The 24,776-nt window shown below is 41.8% G+C and overlaps 2 protein-coding genes across 2 annotated transcripts; both read right to left on the reverse strand.

Moving 5' to 3' along the window:
- Positions 1-6,826: 6,826 nt before the first annotated feature.
- Positions 6,827-8,233, reverse strand: LOC125373292 (extensin-1-like). The gene has a single exon (XM_048384292.1). The coding sequence runs from the start codon at positions 8,231-8,233 to the stop codon at positions 6,827-6,829; it is 1,407 nt and encodes a 468-aa protein (XP_048240249.1).
- Positions 8,234-11,130: 2,897 nt separating this feature from the next.
- LOC125373293 (organic cation transporter protein-like) lies at positions 11,131-23,172 on the reverse strand. Its single transcript, XM_048384293.1, has 7 exons — positions 23,076-23,172; positions 21,068-21,218; positions 16,116-16,328; positions 14,572-14,798; positions 12,691-12,872; positions 11,853-12,004; positions 11,131-11,275 (listed from the first exon to the last, which is right to left on the reverse strand). Exons 1-7 carry the CDS (start codon positions 23,170-23,172, stop codon positions 11,131-11,133), a joined length of 1,167 nt encoding a protein of 388 aa, XP_048240250.1.
- Between the last annotated feature and the right edge of the window lie 1,604 nt (positions 23,173-24,776).

Here is a 24,776-nt window from a genome sequence, read left to right on the forward strand (position 1 = left end):
CAACCCACGGCAAACAGGTTGCCCAATTTTGTCGCCTCATACGACAAGCAATGGGGTGCTGTGGAAACATTCTGCCCCGGTTCCACACGGGGGAAGAGCTATTAGCGCTACCCAGCACTCACCACGAGGAGGTTGCTCTTCACGAGTGCCGCAGAGGACTTAGGACCAATTTTAATGAATTACAGTTATTAGTACAGGACTTTCAGCCGTCAGCATTCTGTCTTCAGGAGACATATCTCAAGCCTACAGATAAGTTTGACTTGCGAAAATACATTTCGCATCATTCATTTTCTCCTCCCACTGTTAAGGCTTCTGGAGGATGTTCTATTTTGGTGAGGCAGGATGTGATCCACAATCCTGTTCCTCTGAATGTCAATCTACAGGCTGTTGCAGTTCGACTCACACTGACGTTGTTTTTACTTTGTGCTCATTGTATATTCCACCCTCTTCAGCTCTTCAGCGGTCTGACCTACAATCGTCATATGACCAGCTCCCGAAACCCTGTATCATCATGGGCGACCTGAATGGTCATAATCCTCTATGGGGAAGTGTTAGCACAAATTCAAAGGGAAAAGTCATTGAAGATTTTATCACTGATAATAATCTTTGTATATTTAATGATGGCACAAAAACTTACTTACATCCTGCTAGTGGTACTTATTCTGTTTTGGATCTTTCCATCTCAGATTCAAATTTGTTATCCGAATTTACATGGTCAGTCCACGATGACATGTGTGGGAGTGACCATTTTCCTTCTCTTCTTACTGCCAACAACCCAGCTGGTGAGCCACCTTCAACGAGATGGAATTTTTCAAAGGCAAATTGGCCTTTATATAAATCATTATGTGAGGAAATGTTGACAACTGACATTTTAATAAATGTCCCCGATCCCATTCAGGTGTTCTCTGATAAACTGAATGAAATTGCTGACGAAGCTATTCCTAAGTCCTCTGTAATACCACACATTCGTAAACCATGGTTTGATACAGATTGTAAAAAGGCCAGAAAGATTAGGAAGAAGGCGGAAAAGTATTTCCGTCGACATCCTACGGTACATAATCTTAATAATGTTAAAATAACAAACGCCAAGGCACGGCGTACATTTAAACGAACAAAACGCCAATCGTGGAGAAGATATGTATCAAAAATCAATTCCCGAACTCCGATTTCAAAGGTGTGGAACATGATACAAAAAATCAAAGGTAAAGGTTCAAAGTCTGCTGTTCATCATCTTGAAGATGGAGATCGATTACTGACTGATAAGACTGACATTGCAAATAAACTGGGCGAAACTTTGGCCAAACACTCTTCATCATCTAATTACGTACCTAAATTTCAAAAATACAAACAACAACAAGAAAAGAAAAGTATTAATTTTAGTTCCGACAATGGTGAAGATTATAACGAAATATTTTCAATTCATGAGCTAAATACTGCACTTGGACAGGCCCATGATACTGCAACGGGTGCTGATAACATCCATTATCAACTTCTCAAACACTTGCCTGAATCATGTTTAGAAGTTCTGCTTTGTATCTTTGATGAAATATGGACTTCAGGGAATTTTCCATCTTCTTGGCATAATGCCATTGTCATACCTATACCAAAGCCTGGCCGGGATCATTCAGATCCTTCAAATTATCGACCTATCTCATTAACAAGCTGTGTCTGTAAAACCATGGAACGTATGGTAAACAATAGATTGGTTTGGTACTTGGAAACCAACAATTTAATCACTAACATTCAATGTGGTTTCCGAAAGAACCGAAGTACCATAGATCATTTAGTCCGTTTGGATTCATTTATCAAAAATGCCATTGCAAATAAGCAGCATGCTGTATCAATCTTTTTTTACCTAGAAAAAGCATATGATACCACATGGAAACATGGTATTTTGAATGATTTACATGACTTTGGTTTGAGAGGCCGTTTGCCTCAATTTGTATCAAAGTTTTTAACTGACAGGCAATTTCAAGTCCGCGTGGGCTCAACCCTGTCTGATCATTATAATCAGGATCAGGGTGTCCCACAGGGCAGTATATTGTCTGTCACTTTGTTTAGTATTAAGATTAACAGTTTAGCAACTGTATTAAATGACTCGATTGATGGGTCATTATTTGTTGACGATTTTAACATTTCGTGTCGTGGCAAAAATATGCGCACTATTGAAAGACAATTGCAGCTTTGCTTAAATAAAATTCAGAATTGGTGTGAAAAAAAATGGTTTCAAATTTTCAAAATCCAAGACAAATTGTATTCATTTTTGTCGAAGTTATAAACCTCATAAAGATCCTGAATTGTTTCTTGACTATACTCCAATCAAGGTTGTTGAGGAGGCCAAATTTTTAGGAATTGTTTTTGACCATCATTTGACCTATTTGCCTCATATTAAGTATCTGAAGAATAAATGCCTGAAGGCCTTAGATCTACTGAAAGTCGTATCAAATTCTAAGTGGGGAGGGGATCAGACAACCCTCCTCCACTTATATAGATCTCCTATTCGCTCCAAATTAGATTATGGCTCGATTGTATATGGTGGAGCCTGTAAGAGTAATCTCGAAAAATTAGATACAGTCCACCATCAAGGCCTGAGACTCTGTCTTGGCGCCTTCAGGACGTCTCCTATTGATAGCCTTTATGTCGAAGCTGATGAGCCTTCTCTTCACCAGCGACGTATTAAATTGTCTCTTCAGTATATTGCAAAACTACGTTCAAATCTATCAAATCCTGCTTATGATACAGTTTTTCATCCACAATATGAAGAACTTTTTCAGAAGAAACCCAAACATATTCCACCTCTTGGGATTCGGATGAAATCCCAAATTACTGCTGCCAGGATAGAACTTGATACCGTATCTCCACACAGACTTTTATCATCTCCTCCATGGCAATTGGTTCGACCGACAGTGGATCTAACGCTTGCTAATAACAAAAAATCAGTAACTAATGACTTACACTATCAACAGGATTACATACAGTTGAGGAGCAATTATGATTCTCACCGTTCTATTTTCACCGACGGATCCAAGGACGGTGGCAATGTTTCTAGTGCCACTGTCATTGGATCTAAAACTATCTCTTCCCGATTACCCGACAATAGCTCTATATTCACAGCCGAATCTAAGGCAATACTCACAGCTTTGGAATACATTCAACAGCAGTCCATCCACAAACAATTTATAATATTTTCTGATTCACTGTCCTGTCTTTAGGCGATTAAAAACATGTCTTCGGGTCATCCATTCATCTTGGATATATTAGAAATGTACAATGATCTTGCCACTGGCCAATACGACATTGTCTTCTGTTGGTTGCCCAGCCATGTCGGCATTGTGGGTAACACAATGGCTGATGCTGCTGCAAAGGCAGCACTCTGTGACCCCACTTCTTATTCCATACAGTGATATTAAACCTGTTATAAGATGTTACATCAGGGACCTTATGCAAAAGAAGTGGGACACCCAAGTAGGTGTAAATAAGCTACATGCCATAAAACAAACTATCGGTTACACTTACTTGGGTTGTCAGTCCAGATTTGAAGAGGTCATTCTGCGACGATGTCGTATTGGCCATTCTCGTTATACGCACGAATATTTGTTAAAAGCTGAAGATCCTCCATTCTGTATCCCTTGTGATGAGAGAATCACCGTCAAGCATGTTTTGCTTGATTGTGTCGATTTCTCTCTCACAAGGGATAAATATTATCATTCATCTTCATTGAAGGATCTTTTTAATAATGTCAGTACTCATTTAATTCTTGAATTGAACTAATAGATAAATTTTGATAGATGATATATAAATATGTTAACTATTAACATCAACTGAGATTGTTGATGGTGGTGCCACTCGGGTGGTTAAAGTAGTGTAAAAATATTGTCCTTCTGCTTGTGCCACGTAAATCCATTCTCGATCAAGGTAAGTAATATTGTCTTGCGTTTTAGAACTTTGATTGTATTGTCAATTTGTTTTGTGTTTTTTAATATTGGCTAGCATACGGTACACCCACTGGTAACCAAAGTGATGGCATAAATCCTGCTGGGGAGTCATGCAGGAAGCATAGGTACTGTAAGTCCCCATGATCTCCAGTAAGGTGGTCTAACTTTGGTTATTGGTGGTCTATATCCTTGTTTTAATTGATAGGACTTAATCTATTATCCTTATTACTATATGTTTTTAAAGGAAATTATGATCTAGTTTGTTTTATTAAAAAAACCAACTGTGATATAACTTACTATTTTACTGTCCTTTGTTGACAGATATTTTAGATTAAATACCTAGTTCACATCGCTATATGGCTGGAATATTGCCGATGCGATGTAAAATTTAACTCACTCTCTCTCTCTCTCTCTCTCTCTCTCTCTCTCTCTCTCTCTCTCTGTTGGAGGAGGGGAGGGGCATTGGTTGGTTTGTTGGCTAACGCCGCACTCAGCAATATTCCAGCCTAATGACGTATATATCTGTAAATAATCGATTCTGGACCAGACAATCTAGTGATTGACATCATGAGCATCGATCCCCGCAATTGGGATCGATGACATGCATCAACCAAGTCAGCGAGCCTGACCGCCCGATCCCGTTAGTCGACTCTTACGACAAGCATAGTCGCCTTTTACGGCAAGCATGGGTTGCTGAAGACCTATTCTGCAACCCATGCTTGTCGTAAGAGGTGCCTAACGGGATCGGGCGGTCAGGAGGGGCATAGGAACCACTCATAACAATAATTATGTCACTATTGTGACTACCACTGTAGTAGCGAAAGGAATGTATTAACGCACTAATATGTGTAAATCACAACTAGTGCCACACATAAAACTAATTTTCATAGTTTCTGAATATTATTTTAACGATTGTTCATACTATCTGTAAATGCTGTTGAGGTATGATATACATGTAGGTGTGTTTACGTGAATCATTTGTGCTTGGTTCTCCTGATACAGATTAACTATCTGCTTGAGTCAAAAAGCTCTCTGGCGCACCTGACGCTCTAGAATATTATATCAGAACCGAATGTGTCATACTGGGGTACAGAAGGATAAGCACAAAATATATCAGAATTCTCTACCAAACACACGTACGTACTCACAGCATACGTACTTACAAAATGATGCATTGATAACTGGCTATACAGAGGTCATATTTCAACGGTTTTTAAACAATATGAAAATATATAGCAAAAGGATGTCACCATTGATACGGGGGCATTCATATAAATGCCATTTAAGTATTCCAAAGGGTTGAGTGAGTACGTGAGTGAGTTGGGTTTAACGCCGCTTTTAACAGTATTCCAGTTATATCGCGGCGTGTCAGCTTAATGTGGGAGGAAAGCCCGAAATGATGCAGGTCTCAGACGTTTACCACTTCGGTGAAACGCACGATCACGGGTATGGTGCTGACAAACCTAGAAACATAATCGGGTCGAACCGGGATTTCTGGCGTGCCCAAGGGAAGCAACACTGCACAGCGAATCGCGGCGCCTTAGACGACTGGGCCATCCGTGCCCCCTACAGAGGTCAAGAGAAGATTCTCTGTGCAGGTTGTGACGACACCATAGAAACATCTTCATACTATTATACCTTATAATTTTAGAGGCTATTATGAAAGAGCTGTTAAACGTATTACTCATGGCAATGTGAAGGTTAAGCATCTTAGCTCGGTCAAGAATACAAATATGCAAAACAACATGTTATGCGTTAATTTGCATAAGTTTCATTATGATGCATGCAGAGTAATTGGAAAAATCGGATCGTTGGGCGATAACTGTCGAATGATCTCATCACAATACAAGCTCTCGCAATTAGGTGAGCTTAAAACCAACGATACTAATAACAGATGATACACAACGAACGCCACATACAAAATACCACATTACGTGTCTCTTGTTCTGTTTCAGTTGTATCAAGGTTAGCATAGTGGTGTACTTCATTGTGTGCATGTGTTGCCATCTCGTGCTTGAAGATGACAAAAACTCCGGTCATAGGATTCATCAAAATGGCGCTATAAGCGATTGTCATCTGTTTCGAAGTTTGCTTCACATGAAATAATCGCCGACATTTAGTTCATATATACTGAATCGCTTAAGAAACGTCAGATGTAAACGCTTCGACATAAGAATGTAATCTGTTGCTTCATTCGGGAATATGTAATGTGACATCATGTTCATCCATATGCCCGGACGATTACGTCTTTGACATATGTTCAACAGCGCCGTATTATGAGGGTCGTTGGCCCTGGCTGCAATCAATTTACGGCAAAATTGAATTGCAGGTGCAACTCAAGCTAGCCCAGGGTATACAAGGCACCCATCAGTGACAGACTACCAGTTGTTATGACACAAAAGTTTTGACACGACTTAGCACTAACGAATGTGAGCCCCATGGGAACCCGGGGTAGAATGGGTCCTCAGCACCCCTATGGTGGTCGTAAAAGTCGATCCGAATTGGGCAACCCGTTTGCCGTGGGTTGCACCCCTGTGTCGCTGGATGAAGGGATGGAACTGTTATTGAGGCTATGTCATAGCAACATTGTTTTTGTTCTAGTTCTTAAAAGCAAGACTAAATAAATCAAACGTGTGTGTGTGTGTGTGTGTGTGTGTGTGTGTGTGTGTGTGTGTGTGTGTGTGTGTGTGTGTGTGAGAGAGAGAGAGAGAGTGCGATTCAGTGAGTGAGTGTTACATGCCTATGCATGATATAAGATGACATACCTATGTATGTATGAGTGAACATGCCTTTGTATGGTTGTTTGCATGGCTGTGTGATTGCAGGTATTCACGTATGACGGAGGAGAGGTGGACGGTGGCTGCATAGTTGGGTGGGCGCATGGTTGGATGTCAGAGTGAATGGCTGTATGGCGCATAGGTGGGTGCATGGCTGTGATGATACTTGATTGAGGGATAGGTGTGATGGTAGATGGGTCCAAAGATGTGAGGGTGGGTAGATGGGCGTGAGTGTGGATCAGATGAGTGTATGGGTGGCTGATTCGACTTGGGGAAAGATGGCAAGGTGTTGGGGGAGTGGTGAGAGGGAGCGGATGGATGGACGGGTTGCTGAGCGGAGGTATGGGTAAAAGGGTATGGTGTGGGGGTGATGACTGCAGACACGGGTGATGGGGGTGATGTCTGTAGACACGGGTGATGGGGGTGATGACTGTAGACACGGGTGATGGGGGTGATAACTGTAGACACGGGTGATGACTGTAGACTCGGGTGATGGGTGTGATGACTGTAGACACGGGTGATGGGGGGTGATGACTGTAGACACGGGTGATGGGGGTGATGACTGTAGACACGGGAGATGGGGCTGATGACTGTAGACACGGGTGATGGGTGTGATGACTGTAGACACGGGTGATGGGGGTGATGACTGTAGACAGGGGTGATGGGTGTGATTACCGTAGACACGGGTGATGGGGGTGATGACTGTAGACACGGGTGATGGGTCTGATGACCGTAGACACGGGTGATGGGGGTGATGACTGTAGACACGGGTGATGGGTCTGATGACCGTAGACACGGGTGATGGGTGTGATGACTGTAGACACGGGTGATGGGGGTGATGACTGTAGACACGGGTGATGGGTCTGATGACCGTAGACACGGGTGATGGGTGTGATGACTGTAGACACGGGTGATGGGGGTGATGACTGTAGACACGGATGATGGGGGTGATGACTTTAGACACGGGTGGTGGGGGTGATGACTGTAGACACGGGTGATGGGGATGATGACTACACGGGAGATGGGGGTGATGACTGTAGACACGGGTGGTGGGGGTGATGACTGTAGACACGGGTGATGGGGGTGATGACTGTAGACACGGGTGATATGAGTGATGACTGTAGACACGGGTGATGGGTTTGATGACTGTAGACACGGGTGATGACTGTAGACACGGGTGATGGGGGTGATGACTGTAGACACGGGTGATGGGGTTGATGACTGTAGACACGGGTGATGGGGGTGATGACTGTAGACACGGGTGATGGGTGTGATGACTGTAGACAAGGGTAATGGGGGTGATGACTGTAGACACGGGTGATAGGTGTGATGACTGTAGACACGGGTGATGGGGGTGATGACTGTAGACACGGGTGATGGGGGTGATGACTGTAGACACGGGTGATAGGTGTGATGACTGTAGACACGGGTGATGGGGGTGATGACTGTAGACACGGGTGATGGGGGTGATGACTGTAGACACGGGTGAGCCTGCCAGGATTTATAGCAATGTAGTGTCATGTTTTGTGTTGAAATGCAATTTCTAATGACCATGTACTTCTAATGTATATGTCCCATGTTGGCCGGACAGTTAAAAGTATAGTATTCACTACTGCATCTTCGTCATTGTACACTGTGTGACACATAAATAAACTAATTTTCTTCTTCTTCTGTAAAACATAATTCAACTTCTTGTGTTTAATCTTCCTATTTATTATTTATGTACATCACATGCTTGATAACGGTGTTGGTATCTTCACCGAAACGTCGCATTCATTGTAATGAAGACTTTATATGCCTATAGAACTATATCTCCCGTGTTCACCGTGTACCAACACCTAAATGTCACTCAAAGAAGTTAAGATTTGTAATCTGTAATAAATTTGTAATTTATAATGAAGTGTAATCCAGATCTTTTTTGATATGAAAATAACGACCTGTTTTTATGCCATATAAACATACTGAACCACAAAAGAAACGTCACAATGGATAGATATCTGAGAAACCTTATTTGTCCAAACACTGTAAACATACTTTGAGACATAATAAAAAGATGAAACTTGGCAAAACTGATCATCAAAGATGAAATTAAAGTGTCAAATGTTCTTAAAGTGACACACAACACTATTCTCTGAGAAAATGGCATCTTCTGTGTCCGCCATGTGCATTGATGACTGCCGTGCAACGTCTATGCATGGAATGGATGAGTCGGTTGATGAAGGCCAAAGGTACTTGATTCCACACTCTGAGGAACGCTGGCGCAGTTCAGCTGCTGTTGTCGTCCTCGGTCGTCATTCATTCAGCCGTCTTTGAATCGCGCCCCACTGGTGCTCAATGGAATTTAAATCGGGACTGAGGGCAGGCCACTGCATGATTTTGATGCCATTCTGCTCGAGGAAGTCTCTTGTTGCTCTCACAGTGTGGGCACGAGCGTTATGGTGCTGAAACCCGTGGTTGCAGCGACATGCCAAATGAGGTATGACGTGTGGTCCCAGGACTTGATCAATGTACCGAGCTGTCGTGACACCATTGCCTCTCCCTGGACTGATGTTCTGGAAGATCACAGGGCCGACACCCCACACCATGATGCTCGGACCACCCCACGAGGCTCTCTCAACAACACAAGCATCCGAATCACGTTTCCCACGTCGTCGACAGACTATCTCTCTGCCATCGGCTGTTGAGATACAGTAACGCCTCTCGTCTGAGAAGAGGACTCTTCTCCACTGTTGGTGGCGCCAAATGTGGTGCTGTGTTGCCCAATGACGACGGTCCCGGCGATGACTTGGTGTCAGAATGGGTCCTTGGTGTGGCCTGTGACAGTGGAGGTGTCTGCTCGTCAATCGTCGATGAACAGTGTCCGCGCTAATGTGTCGCTGGTGTGTCCCCATGGTCTGTCGAGCACTTTCCGCAGTAGTAGCAAAGCGATCTTGAAGATGTTGTCCCAAATCTGACGATCTTGACGTCGGGTGGTGACCCTTGGTCTTCCACTACTTGGTCGGTCATCTGTGGTGTTGGTGGTCTGGTACCGCTGGAGCCTGTATATGGTCATTACGTGGACTTGAAATGCATTGGCTACTTGCCGGGCGGTTTGTCCAGCTTTCAGTCATCCAAGGGCTTGGTGTTGCTGATTTCTTGTCAATCTTGGCATGTGGTAGCAATTCAATAACGAATGAATGTTATCCGATCTTGGTGGATTTTTATAGGGCAAGAAATGGGGGAACGCATGTGCATTTCAATTTGCACGGAACTCACGTGCAGTGTGTTACCATGGTCGTTGCCTTGATGCGTTTGGGTGATCGGTTTTAATGTCATCTGCTTTGTTTTTTTATCATCAAATTTCACTTTTCCGGACAAGGTAATGATAAGTTATATTTTTTCATGCTATGCCAGTTAGAAATTAGTTTATGATTTACACAACCTTCCTAAATGTTGCATGGGCCTGTGACCTCACAGTTTTGTATCAATAAATGATCTATCTACTACAGCTGACTAGTACACTGTGGTGCCGTCTGTGTGAGGTCAGGGGCAGCAGATGACTGTCATTTGTAAGCAATTCTTCGCTCGAGCCACCAGTGTCCGATCTACCAAGGAGATGTCGTCATGGCCTAAGCATTGTGCTCAAGATTTCCATGCTGATAATGTTCGGACACAAGACCATCCACATGTAGATATTACATTATCACGACTGAAAATGCACGAAAGACACTATTCATTGCCAATGCTTCAATGAATGTCATATGATCAATAGTGAAACATATTAGTTTTTCATGCGCATCGTACTAATATAGCTATAGGCAGTCAGAATACCAGTGAGGAACCAGGGAAGCAATTCCGACAAGTCGGTTGTACATGTGAGACGCCTCCTACAATTCAACATACGTTATGAGAGAGAGAGAGAGAGAGAGAGAGAGAGAGAGAGAGAGAGAGAGAGAGAGAGAGAGAGAGAGAGAGAGAGAGAGAGAGAGAGAGAGAGAGAGAGAGAGAGAGAGAGAGAGAGAGAGAGAGAGAGAGAGAGATGTGCATATTTAAGATAGCTACGCGATAAGTCATAAAGAACAATGAAGAACGAGATGTGCATATTTAAGATAGCTACGCGATAAGTAATAAAGAACAATGAAGAACGAAGAGTTGTTTAGTACACGAATATGGAGATTCGAACATGCGCTCGCAACTTGATGCATCATATACCGGACGACGTTATCAGTAAGAGGGAAGTGTCCTTGTGTGGACTACGCAGATAAACCCGGTGGCCAAACGATCGCATCTAAAAGCGGGAGAGATATGACAATCGGTAATCCGGAGAAAAGGTACAGATAATCGACGTGAGAATATGCAGCAAATATCCACCTGTGCACCGAGCTACCTGTTTTGTGGCTGTGTTTATTGTGATTTCTGATGATGGTTATTAGTGGCGTTCATAAAACCTCAAGTGTTCTGTTGGCCGATGTTGATACTCCGTTATTCCTCACAGCTTGTTGAGTCTCTACTGGTCGTAGAATCACAATCTCGTCACCATGTGAGTCGATAAAATCAGCCCCTGTGTCGTCAGAATGGCGCCTCCTGATGAAAGAAAAGGAATGGAGTCAGGAACACTAAATCAAGCTGCATATAGGCGTCTGTTGAGCAATGATTATACCACTGGCGTGAGTGTAACTCGACGGGGTTCAGTTGGTATATTTTCATCGTAAAATATTTATGTATGAGGAGGAATTACTCATTTGTTACATAGTTTTGTGAGAGAAGGTGCATTGTAGCTATCGCTGGTCAGGCTGATATCTTCACAGTCACATAGTTCTGTGTCATATCGCCGGTGGTAGACACACAGCCCTGTCAATGTATGTAGTTGTGGATTCTGACGCTGGTGGGAGTGATGTATGTGTGGGTAGGCACGCTATTGTAGGTAGCAGTGACAGTCTTAGGTATAGAGTCTCAAGCTGCCGAGCATAGCAGTGTAGGTTTCCAGCCAAAAAGGTTTCTCCGGGAAAGGGCGCTACACATTGTACACATTTGAGGATCTAACCCGGGCCATCAGCACGACATGCCGACGTTTTAACCATCTAGCTAGCATACGGCTCTGCCTCTAATTACGTAGTAGGCTGTGTGTATAGTTTTGACTAGGTATTAATGCCGTTATTACCTTTGCATCCGCCATGCATCATCTATATTATCGGGGAGTGGGTTGTTTACAGTTTCAGGCAACAGCAAAGCTGCCAGACCCGCCACAATCATTGATGTTCCGATAATAATGAGAGGAACAATTCGACCAAAGTCTCCAGAAATCACGAGAGCCTGTGACAAAAATAATTAGGTTTTGAATCGATCACAAATATATTTTCAAAAATAGATCATAACATGAGATATGCAGTATTTGTTCCATGATCAGACAGTTGCAAATGAACGTTGTCAGAATATCAGACCTGATTTGACCATATCATTCGCAAATCGAATTTTGCTTGACGATGCTGCAATGCTGCCAACTGATATCACACACGCACAGAAGAGATGATAGATAGATAGATAGATAGATAGATAGATAGATAGATAGATAGATAGATAGATAGATAGATCCTTTTGTGTCCATTTTCAGAGGGGAATTCAAGTAAATAAATAAATAAACATAGTCTCAAACCTTTGGCCTACCGGCCTTCACCAGACATACTCTGATGGTTCAGCACCACCTTAGTCGAACATTATGCTTTCATTGCTGTAACTGAATTAAACTATGACTCAAACTTTTATATTGCATGTCTAGTGCTGGAAATGGATCTCAACTAATAACAGTTTTTCATTGATCTTGTTCTATAAAAATTATGTTTAGACCAGCCCGTCTCTGTTATATGTGCCATGATCGTGTGGTTCCATAAAGATGTCTTTGCGGACAAGTCCAAACCTATTACCAAACATGTACTATCAGCTTATGAGAAAACATTGCCACAAAAGACAACTAAACAGATAGAAATGATTTAAAAACATACCAGGCCAGCAATGTATGGGGATATAATTCCTCCAACCCTGGCGAATATGTTTGCCACTGCGAGAGCCGAGCTTCTGATGACCGTTGGGAAGAGCTCCGAAGAATAAAGCCAGATGATGTCGAAACTGGCCACTACAAAACCCTGACCAGTCAAAGCTAAGGCAATGGTCAGCCAGTTGAGAGCTGGGGAGTAGGTATATATATTTTAGGTAAATGATTTGCGGTGAAAATACGAGTAACTAACCATCCATTATAGTTATGAGTAATGCTGAATGAATACATGATATTGACACATACATTGAGTTCGCCAAGGTGAAATATTTTTTAAATTGTTAGTTATTCCTTGGTCTTGTGTGGTCTTTTATTGATTTCGCAATTTAGTTCTGTACGAACAGATTTCTGAGTTAACTTTTGAGTTTCAGTTTGGAAATCACCTTATAACAGAGAGTATGGCAAATGCTATTCACTGAGATTAGGTCACCATGACATTCTACTGATATATAACGATTATAATCACCTGACATACATAAGAATGGCCACTATGTGCAAAAGGCTTGGTCTATCTCAATCAATCTCTCGCGTTCATGGTTCTAAATTCTCGTAATGAATGAGCGAAACATTCAGACCAGCATATTTCGAAGACGTAAATCGTCCTGTCCCGATCGTAAATGATAGACGACGCACCATTATATTGTTGTGGAAACCTGGCTTTTCTTTGTATCTTGGTGTCTACAGCCAACGTACTATTTGCTCTGCGTGTGATTTTTGTTTCTAAAACTCGATGTTTTTTTCTAATTTAGGGGGTAAAGCAATGAAACAGGATTGTTGACATGGGATCAAGACCCCACACAGCCTTCATGTTGATTAGGCGGTCAGGGTTCTTTGGAACCTTCGTTGGATGTGTCGTCAAATAATCACGAAGAGAGGTATAGTACCGGAATAACTGATCTTTAGTTAATGATCTTGCATTTTGAAGAAAATGGTAAAATATTTTACAAATCATCTTCAACCTCTTGAGATCTCTACCCTGCCCAAAAGCTGAACTGTTTTTTTTTACCTCCGGTAAATTCTTCCTGAATTAGCGTTGAAACGAACTGTTTTTCAGGTAGTGGCCTTGAAGGTGACCTTGACCTTTGACTTGACTTACCAATTTTTGAAAAAAAGATTCCATGGTTTCCAGTAGGGTTGGGAGGGGTAACTCAGGTACTCGGGTCGGGTGAGTCCTGAGTAAGACCCGGGTACCCACAGGGCTACCCGGACCCGTGGTTAGCCACGTGATATATTGTTTGATGACAAAAACTCACTATAGCTCAATGGTTACACTACATGTCGCTAATGTTCGAATTTCTTTCTGACGATGCACACATTCCTTTTGAAATGTATATGTTTGAGTAAAGATAAAGCTTCTGTCAACTTCAGTGAACGCATGATCTGATTGTTTGATACATGTATCTAAATAGTTTTAGCCAGGGCTACGGTAAAACAATTACAAATCAGACATTTTGTTCCCAACTCTTGAGACTTGCAGTGGGTACCCGGGTAGGTTCGGGTAATAGGGGGGTCTGGTACCCGGGGAGTAAATTTGGACTCGTCCCAGCCCTAGTTTCCAGACAACATAATGACATATCCTGCAGATGTCTAAGCACAGCAGGGTTTTCAAATACTTGTAGATATTCTAAACAAACAATTGTATTAAATTTTTACTTTCCGTGATGGCTAGTCACTTCTTTAATATTACTTCCTAAATGGTTTGCTTGAATCCGAGTATTTGGCATCTGACATTTCACTTGAAGTGGAGATGATTGCATTATATTATTGTGTTCGTTTTTATGACTCATTAGCTTGTTGGCCAGGAAAAAATCAATTGGGAATGATTCCTTACATCCATTTCCATAGAGCTCAGGTAGGATTGTAGCTGTGCAGCACAACCCGCCGAGGATCATTACGAAGCAATGAAAAGACTTCCTCCCAACGCGATTGAGGAGTACAAGGCATGAGGCATGGCCAGCTAGTTCAGTCAAAGCAGCAATGAATAAATTAGTGTAGACACTCCCGCCCAGGTTGGCTACGTTGAGGCCGAGTCCATAGAAGCCAATACTGGCAACGAACCTGGAACATGACGCAATGATTTGATTCCTGATACCGCGGCATTACGGGTCTGTACCTCGGTAAATGAAGGAAAGATTGTGACTTCTTGTGACTACTTAGTTATTCATCTGAAGGTCATGTTTAACAAAATCCGAAATATTGCCCGATTCTGATCTTTGTTTGTTTGAACACATTATATTCTCATGAAAAGGATTGGGCACAAGTTATAACAACCTAGAACGCCCTATCCCATAGATTTACATGTGTGCTTTTTTACAATTAATAACTTAATGACAGAAAGGGAAGAACAGAAATAACGAAACGTATGTACATTAACATTGCTCACTCAAACAGTGTTTGTTTTCTTTAAATATGTATGTACATTCCTAAAAAAATGTGTTCGTTCACATCAGTAGGTACAACTGCATTGCACACTAGCATCAGGTCAATATTTACAAGAAATTTGATGGAACTTTAGACTTACCCGTTCTAAAAACTGGATTTACATTGAGAGAAGGTTTCAATATTCCTTTGTTGAATGGGTAATGTATTCAACAATTTAATAGAGGATGGTATAAACGACGATTCAGAAATCTTTGTACATAAGAAACGCATAGTTATATTATGAGCAGTTCTAAGGCTGTTTGTTATTTTTGTCCCGAAAGAGTGAGGTACTACATCTTTAAGGTATGACAGTGTCATATTTTAATTTATTTTATGAAATAAACACAATTTCCGTTTACTCATACGCTCTGATAAGGGCTCACGGGAAGTATCCAAATCTAATTTTTTGACAGAAGTACAGCTTGGTAAACATGTTACAATTCCTGCAGCTTCAAGTTGGGAGTTTTTCTAATCTGTCACTCTCCTCTAAGGTACAACCGCCCCAAACTTCCCATGCATATACAAAATGTGGTTTAACAAATAATACATATATCTTGTTCAGTACACCACGACTGAGCATAAACTTTAGCTTTCTCATTGTATAAATCATCTTTTAATACCTTCATCAATTTTACATGGCCACTTGCCGAATGACGACAATATAACACCAAGGTGTTTGTGTGAATTTACATTTTCTTCATTATCCATTATGATCTTTGAGAGAATGTAGCTTAACACCATATTATTCCAGCGACATGGTGCTATACACGAAATCTCGTCTGGGCTGAGTCAACCAATATTTGAGAGCGACTCTAACGCTAAAATCTGTGATGGGAGGGTTATGGCATGTAGAATGTATCACGTCTGTGGCAGTGAAACTGTTCGCTCGGTACTAACGCTTATGAAACAACTAATATTAAACAGGTAATACAACTATTTAAGTATAAGTCCTACCAATTGAGAAACAACACGAGGCTGCGGATAACCAAAGCGGGACGTTTGAACATCTGCCATAGCGGTTCCTCCGTCTTCTGCTCTTGCATGTTTTCGCTGAACATATCAGAGGGCAAGGTCGCCTTGTTGACTTTGGCAGCATGACGTAATATCTGGTCGGCTTCCTCATACTTCTGTTTACTGAGCAACCAGCGCGCAGACTCCGGCATCAACCTAAAATGGTGTGTTGCAGTTTGTAAGAAACATTCACCTGTGGGAATATTAGGAAGACACGAGCCCATTTAAATGATTGCTAAAGCATGATATCTAACACCACTTTTCTTGCTTAAATGAAAAATATAGACATACCACATTTAGTTATTAACCATTTAGAAATCACTATCAAAATGCAGCAAATTGTCACTTTATATTGAGCTATTCAAACAAAACTTGTGTCTTGTTCGCTTAATATTCATGAGTCCTCAGATCCTTAAAATGATTATACAAGATGGTCCCAGCAAGCCCTGTAGGTGTACCGAGGGACTTACCAATAATATGACAGGAACAGAACTGTTGGCACTGAACCTATCAGCTGCGCGTGTTGCCAATTACGTACAAAATATGCGATAGTGGTTACAATTAAAGATCCACCTGTCCAGAATGTTTCAACTATGATTCCCGTCCAAACACGATTTGAAGGCCCCACTAACTCCACACCTGAAACCAAAGACACCATGAGACGAGTTAACTACATGGAAAGAAGTGAAAGTTGTTTCACGCCGCAGTCAAATTATTACAGCTGTGCCACGGTGACCTGTAAAACATATAACTATATGCCTGGTAAATCAGGGCTTACATATATCAAGAGTAATGTCAATAAGCAATGTCGCATACTGGTTACCTATTCAGTCCCTGCATGCCATAGTGGGCACGTAATACGGGTGATTTATGTTAACTGCATAGTGCACATTGCTTTTTTATTAGCAGGAAAGTGTCTTTAAACTGTTTTATATTCCACACAAATCACATACTATTCATGCAGGGGTTGGTATCGGTACACAGGCACAAGACGTTAGTCTGTCATGTCAGTGGAGTTGCTTCAATTATTGATTATTGCGCTACGTGAAAATCAACGATATGTTAATTAATATCAATCAGCATGTTTAGCATTCGAATGGTCATTGATAAAATCATGAAACATCTCAAATACTTATTTCCCCAGTACATGATCATGGGCTTGATGTATCCTGCCGGGGTCCGTGCAGGAAGCTAAGGTACTGTAAGTCCCCATGGTCCCCAGTATGGTGATCTCCTTTCAGTGGCTGACGATTTCTAGCCCATTTTTATATTGTGATGTTCATTACTGCTTACTGTTTTTATTATTCACAACTAGTTTTAAATCAAGTCTGTGATATTCTAGTTATTCTACTGTCCTTCGTCGACAGGTTTTTATTTCGTATAATTATGTGTATTATTAATGTACTTCTCGTCACGATATGGCTGAAATACTGCCGATGTGACGTTAAATCTTACCTCACTCACTCATGGGCTTGATGTAAGTATATATATAAACATGTGCGTTAACGGGATTACATATGCATTGTTAAGCATCGTGCTGACAACCACTCAGAAAAACAACAAAATTACGCAATTATTCAACATTACGAAATGCCACGCCTGTCCGAAAATGAGCGTCTACGAGCCATTGGTAAGCTTGAAGCAGGATCGAGTCAACGTGATGTTGCAAGACAATTTAACGTCCACAGAAAGACCATTTGGTGTTTATGGCAACGTTGGCAACAGACGAATGCAGTCAGAGACCATCCTCGGAGTGGCAGGCCACGCGTAACCAATAATCGACAAGACAACTGGATTCGAACAACACACCTACGAAATCGATTCCAGCCAGCAACAGTGACTGCAAGAAGCATCCCTGGCCTTCGACGAATGTCTTCACAAACCGTCGCCTCAGATGTGCACGGATTGCCGCCAGAAGACCCACCAGACGTAACATTTTGACAGGAAACCACCGTCAAGCACGTCTATAGTGGTGCAGACAGCGTCTACGTTGGACGGCCATGCAGTGGGGACAAGTTCTATTTACTGACGAGTCTCGTTTTCACCTCAGCCACAGCGATGGACGGATTCGAGTGTACCGACGTCGAGGTGAACGTTACGGCAATCATTGTGTCATGGAAGATCGGTTCGGGGGCGGCAGCGTTATGGTACGGGGTGGGCTTACAGCAAGACAAAGGACCCGTTTGGTAGTTGTAGAGGGAAATCTCAATGGGCAGCGCTACCGCGACGAGACCATCGGCCGTGTGGTTCTACCGTTTTTGCGTCGTCATGACCCAGGCATTACCTTTCAACATGACAACGCCCGGCCTCATATTGCTCGACTTGTTCAGGACCCTCTTCAACAAAACAGCGTGAATGTCATCCCCTGATCTCTCACCAATCGAGCACACGTGGGATGAGATGGATCAACCACGTGTTCCACAGACACTCCAGGAACTTCGAAACATGCTCCAGCAGATATGGACAGATATCCCACAGGACTTTGTGCGACGCCTGGTGTTTATATATATATGCGCGTGTATATATGGCACTGAAATAGATTTACGCTGTTCCCTCAATTACAAACATGGAAAATAGAAGTACACAATTTACACTTTCCCTTGCTTCACACCGTTTCAAAACCGCCCGTTTGTGTAACATTCAATTGTCTGCTGTAGATTAGTATCATTGACAAGACATATCGTCAGCATATAGTTAAGACATATTTCAAAATATTTATACTATTGTCCTATGAACATCGAAAACTGTTCTTTGTCCCTTGAGATTGATCATGCTGACGAAAATAAAGTGTTAAGGACCATCTCAAATTTGAACTTAATACATATTATAAAACGTTTCCTATGAATACAATTGGCCCATTATGAGAATACTGTGTTGAAAGAGATATCTCATTATATCTCGTTTCAAGAAATAGTTCTTACCAAACCTATTTCAATATGCTGATACATGTAGTAAGATTGGTTGGTTAGTTTGTTGTTTAACGCCGCACTCAGCAATATTTCAGCTATATGACGGCGATCTGTAAATATTCGAGTCATGACCAGACAATCCAGTGATTAATATCATGCGCATCCATCCACAATTGGAATCGATGACATGCATCAACCAAGTCAGCGAGGCTGACCACCCGATCCCGTTAATCGCCTTTTACTACAAGCATAGTCGCTTTTTACAGCAAGCATGGGTTTCAGAAGACCAATTTCTACCCCGGATCTTCACGGGTTACATGTAGTAAAAAAGTTAAAGCACATTGGATCCATAATATGTTAACTCTTTCTGTAACAATCCATCACCTTGATTAGGATAACAAAGTAGTTCCTACCTACAACAAAGCTGTTGCTCCAGACGCCAATGCATGACATCCCGATAATGCAGTAGAGGAGACCGAGGGTGGCAAAGTTGGAGACAAAGGCTATCGAGATGGTGGATACTATGTGCAAGACAACTGACACCATGAACATCTTCTTACGCCCGATGCTGCACACAGACAATTCGGAGACATCAGCATCAGCATTGCACTTTCAATATTACTTTTCCTTTATCATTTCTCTTTTACAGGTATAGCGCATTCATGTTTATTTGTTAATTTGCCCAAAATGCCAAGGAAAGATGTTTACACCCAAAGTATATGCATTGAACAATTATTTTCACCATTAAACTTCTATTCCACAAAGAGAAAAAAGCGGATATTGTTTTACACAACAGTTAACGGTTAGTAAACGTGTCAATCACAATTGTGACCAATAAAATACATGAACTACTCGATAGGAACTATTAGGAACTTACTAATCTGCAGGTGCAACCAAAAGCAGACTGCCCAGCAGGAAACCCAGCATAAAAAACATCTGAGCATGAAATTTCGCCAGCTTCAAGTCGCACACCAAACCAAACTGAACAAAACAACACAATATTGGGTCAATGGCGCTATGCAATGAACACTTAATGGAACGTCTAATAACAAAAGCTTTTGAAAGTTAAAGTTTATACAATTGCAAGACATATCAGCAACGTGAACATCTTTCCTTTATAAGACGCACTGTCTTACTCGATGTGAAATGTCAGGTCTTATGCACTCATTCTCCTACAATCTCATACATGTAATTGTATGCCTTACTTCATTCGTATGTATCTTATTGTTTTAACGTTTTATCGATATCCTTTTTCAAATTAGCAAACGTTTCAACCTTCGTAACAATAGTTGAACCGAACTGCTCGTTGTCGTAGACCCAATTGTCACATTTGCGAGTAGTATTAATATACAATGTTTCGCCATCTGTCCCATTGGTGTTGTCGTTAATGAGACAGGAAAAGTCAAGTTGTGTCCCTTTTATGGGGAGAGGAAAGGCTGCGTTGACGGCACGTGCATGTTGGTCCCCTTGTATGGCGTATGTGTCATTATCCCAGTCAGGAAGCGAACACCTCGACAAAAGCAAAGAAAAGGCTCTCAAAATTGGTTTTGACATCACACAATATATAAATAAGAAGTCAATACCACTGCCCCGTATTTTTAATACGACGTTTTTCTGAAACAGTACCTTTTAAAACCGTCGGTTCTCCATAGACATGTTTAAGTAACACTAGTCTGATACGTATAAACAAAAAGAACCGTCAATTAAATCCCCTAATACGTCAGTTCAAAGTACAAAAGGCATGAAGCGGTAAGCATAGATAGTGGTGATAAATATGAGTGATCATTGGATGTACTCCTGATAAATTCCGATGTCAAATAACGACGTTATTTGGACGGAAAAACCATGGTTTGAAAGCGTCCAAATAGCGTTGTTTTCCCGTCCAATGACCATATACGGAAAACCGACGTTATTTGTGTATGCAGTGTATAGCCGTGTTTGAGAGGTAGCATGATGACCACATCAATGGCGCCTACTAATATGTACCTGTGATGTGGCACACCAAGTGAGAAGACAGTCATTATTGTCTGCATCCCGATTGATATCGTGGGGATACACAACAGGAAGTAAAGCTTCTTCTGATAAGAGCCAAAGTCACCCAGGATCTTCACAATGTCTTCAAATTTCATCTTGGAATCTGAAAAGAATGCTAACGTGTGTTGTCATATATCTGCACGATCAAATGGAACATAAACAACAAAAACAATCACAATTCCTTAGGGCCTTCCAAACCCATTAGACTATATTGAGCTTGTACAAATAACATTGTTCACTCATTTGCTTATTTTTATTATTGCGATATATATATTGTTGTTATTATAATTATAAATGCCCCCTCTCTGTACTGGCGCCATCTGAACAAATCAAGGATTGACTACCAGCTCTAAAATGGAGACATGTAATGTCGACAGTACAAGTGGTAGATTTCGTAGTGCCCTTCAAACATATAAAGGTGTCCACACACGGATAAACGAAACAGTTCATCAAGAAACTATGTGTACTCACAAATAGGATATTTCGTTTGCTGTAACACGATCTTCAAGGAAACGTCTGTTCATTCCACACGTATCCCCCTTCTATGCCAAGCTTTTATTCATTCCAAATAGTCATTCGACAGTGACATATTTTTGCTTGCAAGCTTATCATGGCAGATGTTACAGCCATCATTACATTAAACGAGTTTTTTTAATACAATATGAATAGATGTTGAGTACATGTTGAATATATGAATAATGCTAAATATGAGTAGTAGATAACAGAACAATTAGGATAAAGCAAGTCATGATCAGTCGTGACATCATGAGAAACGATCCAAGTCATACGGGTTCATTTAAACATTATCGGCCAGGTAGTGTCGAATTGTGTTTGAATCATAAAATTCATACACTGTCAAAAGGATTGTTGTATAGGCGCCGAATCTATATAACATAAACGTTATCAGCTAATGCGGGTAACTATTCTACTGGGCACCCCTTTTAGAGCCGGGAGTCAGACCTTGATTTACACAAGGCTTACCAGTAATATGCCACAAACAGAACCGTTGGCACAGACAGTATCAGCTGCAGGCGTTGCCAATCTCGCACAAAGTATGCAAGTGTTGCTGTTATGAATGAACCGCATGTCCAAAATAGTTCACATACGATGCCCGTCAATACTCGCTTTGAAGGACCGACTAACTCCACACCTGAAATAAAGCACCAATCATTCGCTAGATACATTTAATTGAGCGGGTAAATAAATGTTGTTTTACATCGTATTCAACCACATTCTAGATATACAATAGCAATTAGTGCAACAAGCCACGTCGTCGGAATCAGATGGCATGCTTTGAGCGAGGCCACACAGAACGATTATATCCACCAGATATCCATATATATCTGTTTTAGTTAATGCATAATTGAAAGTGCATTTTTTAGCCGGTTCAGGCACTCGTGAAGAGCAACCTCCTCGTGGTGAGTGCTGGGTAACGCTAATCGCTCTTCCCCCGTGTGGAACCGGGGCAGAATATTTCCACAGCCTCCCATTGCTTGTCGTATGAGGCGACTGAAATGGGCAACCTGTTTGCCGTGGGTTGCGTCCCTGTGTCGGCGGAGGACGGGAGTCTGGTAGTTGAGGGCTCTGGTTCCTGGAACTGTGTTCCTTTGCCCAACACACTACTTCGACCCTTACTTCGCCTAGACGGGTGGTAAGATGGGCCCGGTCTTATCAATCGGCTGGTCATGCCAGGCCCTGTGCATAATATTGTGTTTGCACAAATGTGATTGATATTAATGTATTATTTGGTCTTGGTCATGTGTTACGTGTTTGACATCCCAAATTATTACGTAAACGTTTGCCTAGAGTCTTATGCCAGAAGGCAGTGGCTCATGGGCCAATCTGGTGATATGGACCTCTGTATTCTGAGTTTCTCAAGAAAAATGTCAAAGGTCGAACCAGCCTGGCGTTTCTTCTTTCAGATCTCCTTGCTATACAAGTCTGTGTTTCTGGAGTATACCACCCCTGTAGCCCTGATGTTTCAGTCTGGTTTCCACTGCAACATCGTCTTTGTTGACACTCGGTGGCGGGTGGGGAGCAGGGTTGCTGAACCACATCACCCTACCATGGCTAACACATTACACTCTGGTTCTGTAAAAGCAAATAAAAAAAGACATCTTTCTTCTTCATCAGATGAAGAAGTTTCTCAATTTGTGTCTGATTCCTGGCCAAAATTCTTGGTTATTGAAGCTGCGGATGGAAGTCCATTGAAACTGAATCCATTTGCAGTCTCCAAGGGCATCCAAGGTGTCTGCGGAGACGTTAAAAATGTTACTCGACTGAGAGGTGGTTCTCTATTAGTGGAATGTGTAAGAAGACAGCAATCTGTCAATCTGCTGGGTATACAGCAGTTTGTAAACACCCAGGTTGTTGTCTCAGTGCACAAGACACTGAACTCGTGTAGAGGCATCGTCAGAGACTGGTCACGCTGTCTTTCTGACATGTCAGAAGAAGAAATTGCAGACGAGCTGAAATCTCAAGGTGTCACCGTTGTAAAACGGTTCACTAGGAAACAAGGATCCGAAATCATAAACACTAATACTTACCTGTCTACCTTCGGACTGACAACTCTTCCCAAGTCTGTTAAAGCCGGATATTGCAACATCGGAGTGGAGGTATATGTACCAAATCCACTCCGTTGTTTTAAATGCCAAAAATTTGGACACGGTGCAAAATCTTGCCATGGAAAAACAAAATGTTCCCGTTGCGGTGAAGCTCATGAGAGCAATAATTGCACAAATGACATCAAGTGTGCTAACTGCAACGGTGAACATCTAACATCATCAAAATCTTGTCCAACATTTGAATATGAAGCAAAGATTATGAAACTCAAATGCACTCAAAATATTTCCTATTTTGAAGCCAAAAAATTAGTTTCTGTTCAATCAAACCCAAATCCATCTCTTACATATTCAGCTGCAATTTCTTCTCCTGCTCCAGTTTCTGTTCTGAGACCAACAACAGCTTCTATATCCTGTCAAACTGACATATCATGGATAACTGACACACAAAGATTATTGGAGGAAGTATCTCCAACTTTCCAAATTTCTTCCGCTTGCCAAACTGATGACTCAACACCTGAACCATCACAAGATATAGCCCAAGGTGATGTACATCTCACAAAAACAGAGAAAAAAAAGTTGAAAAAAAGACGAAGGCACTTCAGCATCTGGCTGTGCCCTCCTCTTCTGTAACGACTGTTCCGGTTCAAAATCATTTTGAACCATTGACCATGGAGGTCTCTCCTTCCCTCCCAGACCATGGGAATGGCCCCTCCACAAGTCCACGTTCCCCAGTTGAACCTCCATGAACAGAGATCCTAATCTTATACAATGGAATTGCAGAGGACTTAGGACCAATTTTAATGAATTGCAATTATTAGTACAAGACTTTCAGCCGTTGGCATTCTGTCTGCAAGAGACATATCTCAAGCCAACAGATAAGTTTGACATGCGTAAATACATTTCGCATCATTCATTTTCTCCTCCCTCTGTTAAGGCTACTGGGGGATGTTCTATTCTGGTGAGGCAGGATGTGATCCACAATCCTGTTCCTCTGAATGTCAATCTACAGGCTGTTGCAGTTCGACTCACACTGCACGTTGTTTTTACTTTGTGCTCATTGTATATTCCACCCTCTTCAGCTCTTCAGCGATCTGACC

This window comes from Haliotis rufescens, unplaced genomic scaffold, assembly GCF_023055435.1.
Source record: "Haliotis rufescens isolate VD_foot unplaced genomic scaffold, xgHalRufe1.0.p SCAF_5, whole genome shotgun sequence".
Taxonomy (NCBI): domain Eukaryota; kingdom Metazoa; phylum Mollusca; class Gastropoda; order Lepetellida; family Haliotidae; genus Haliotis; species Haliotis rufescens.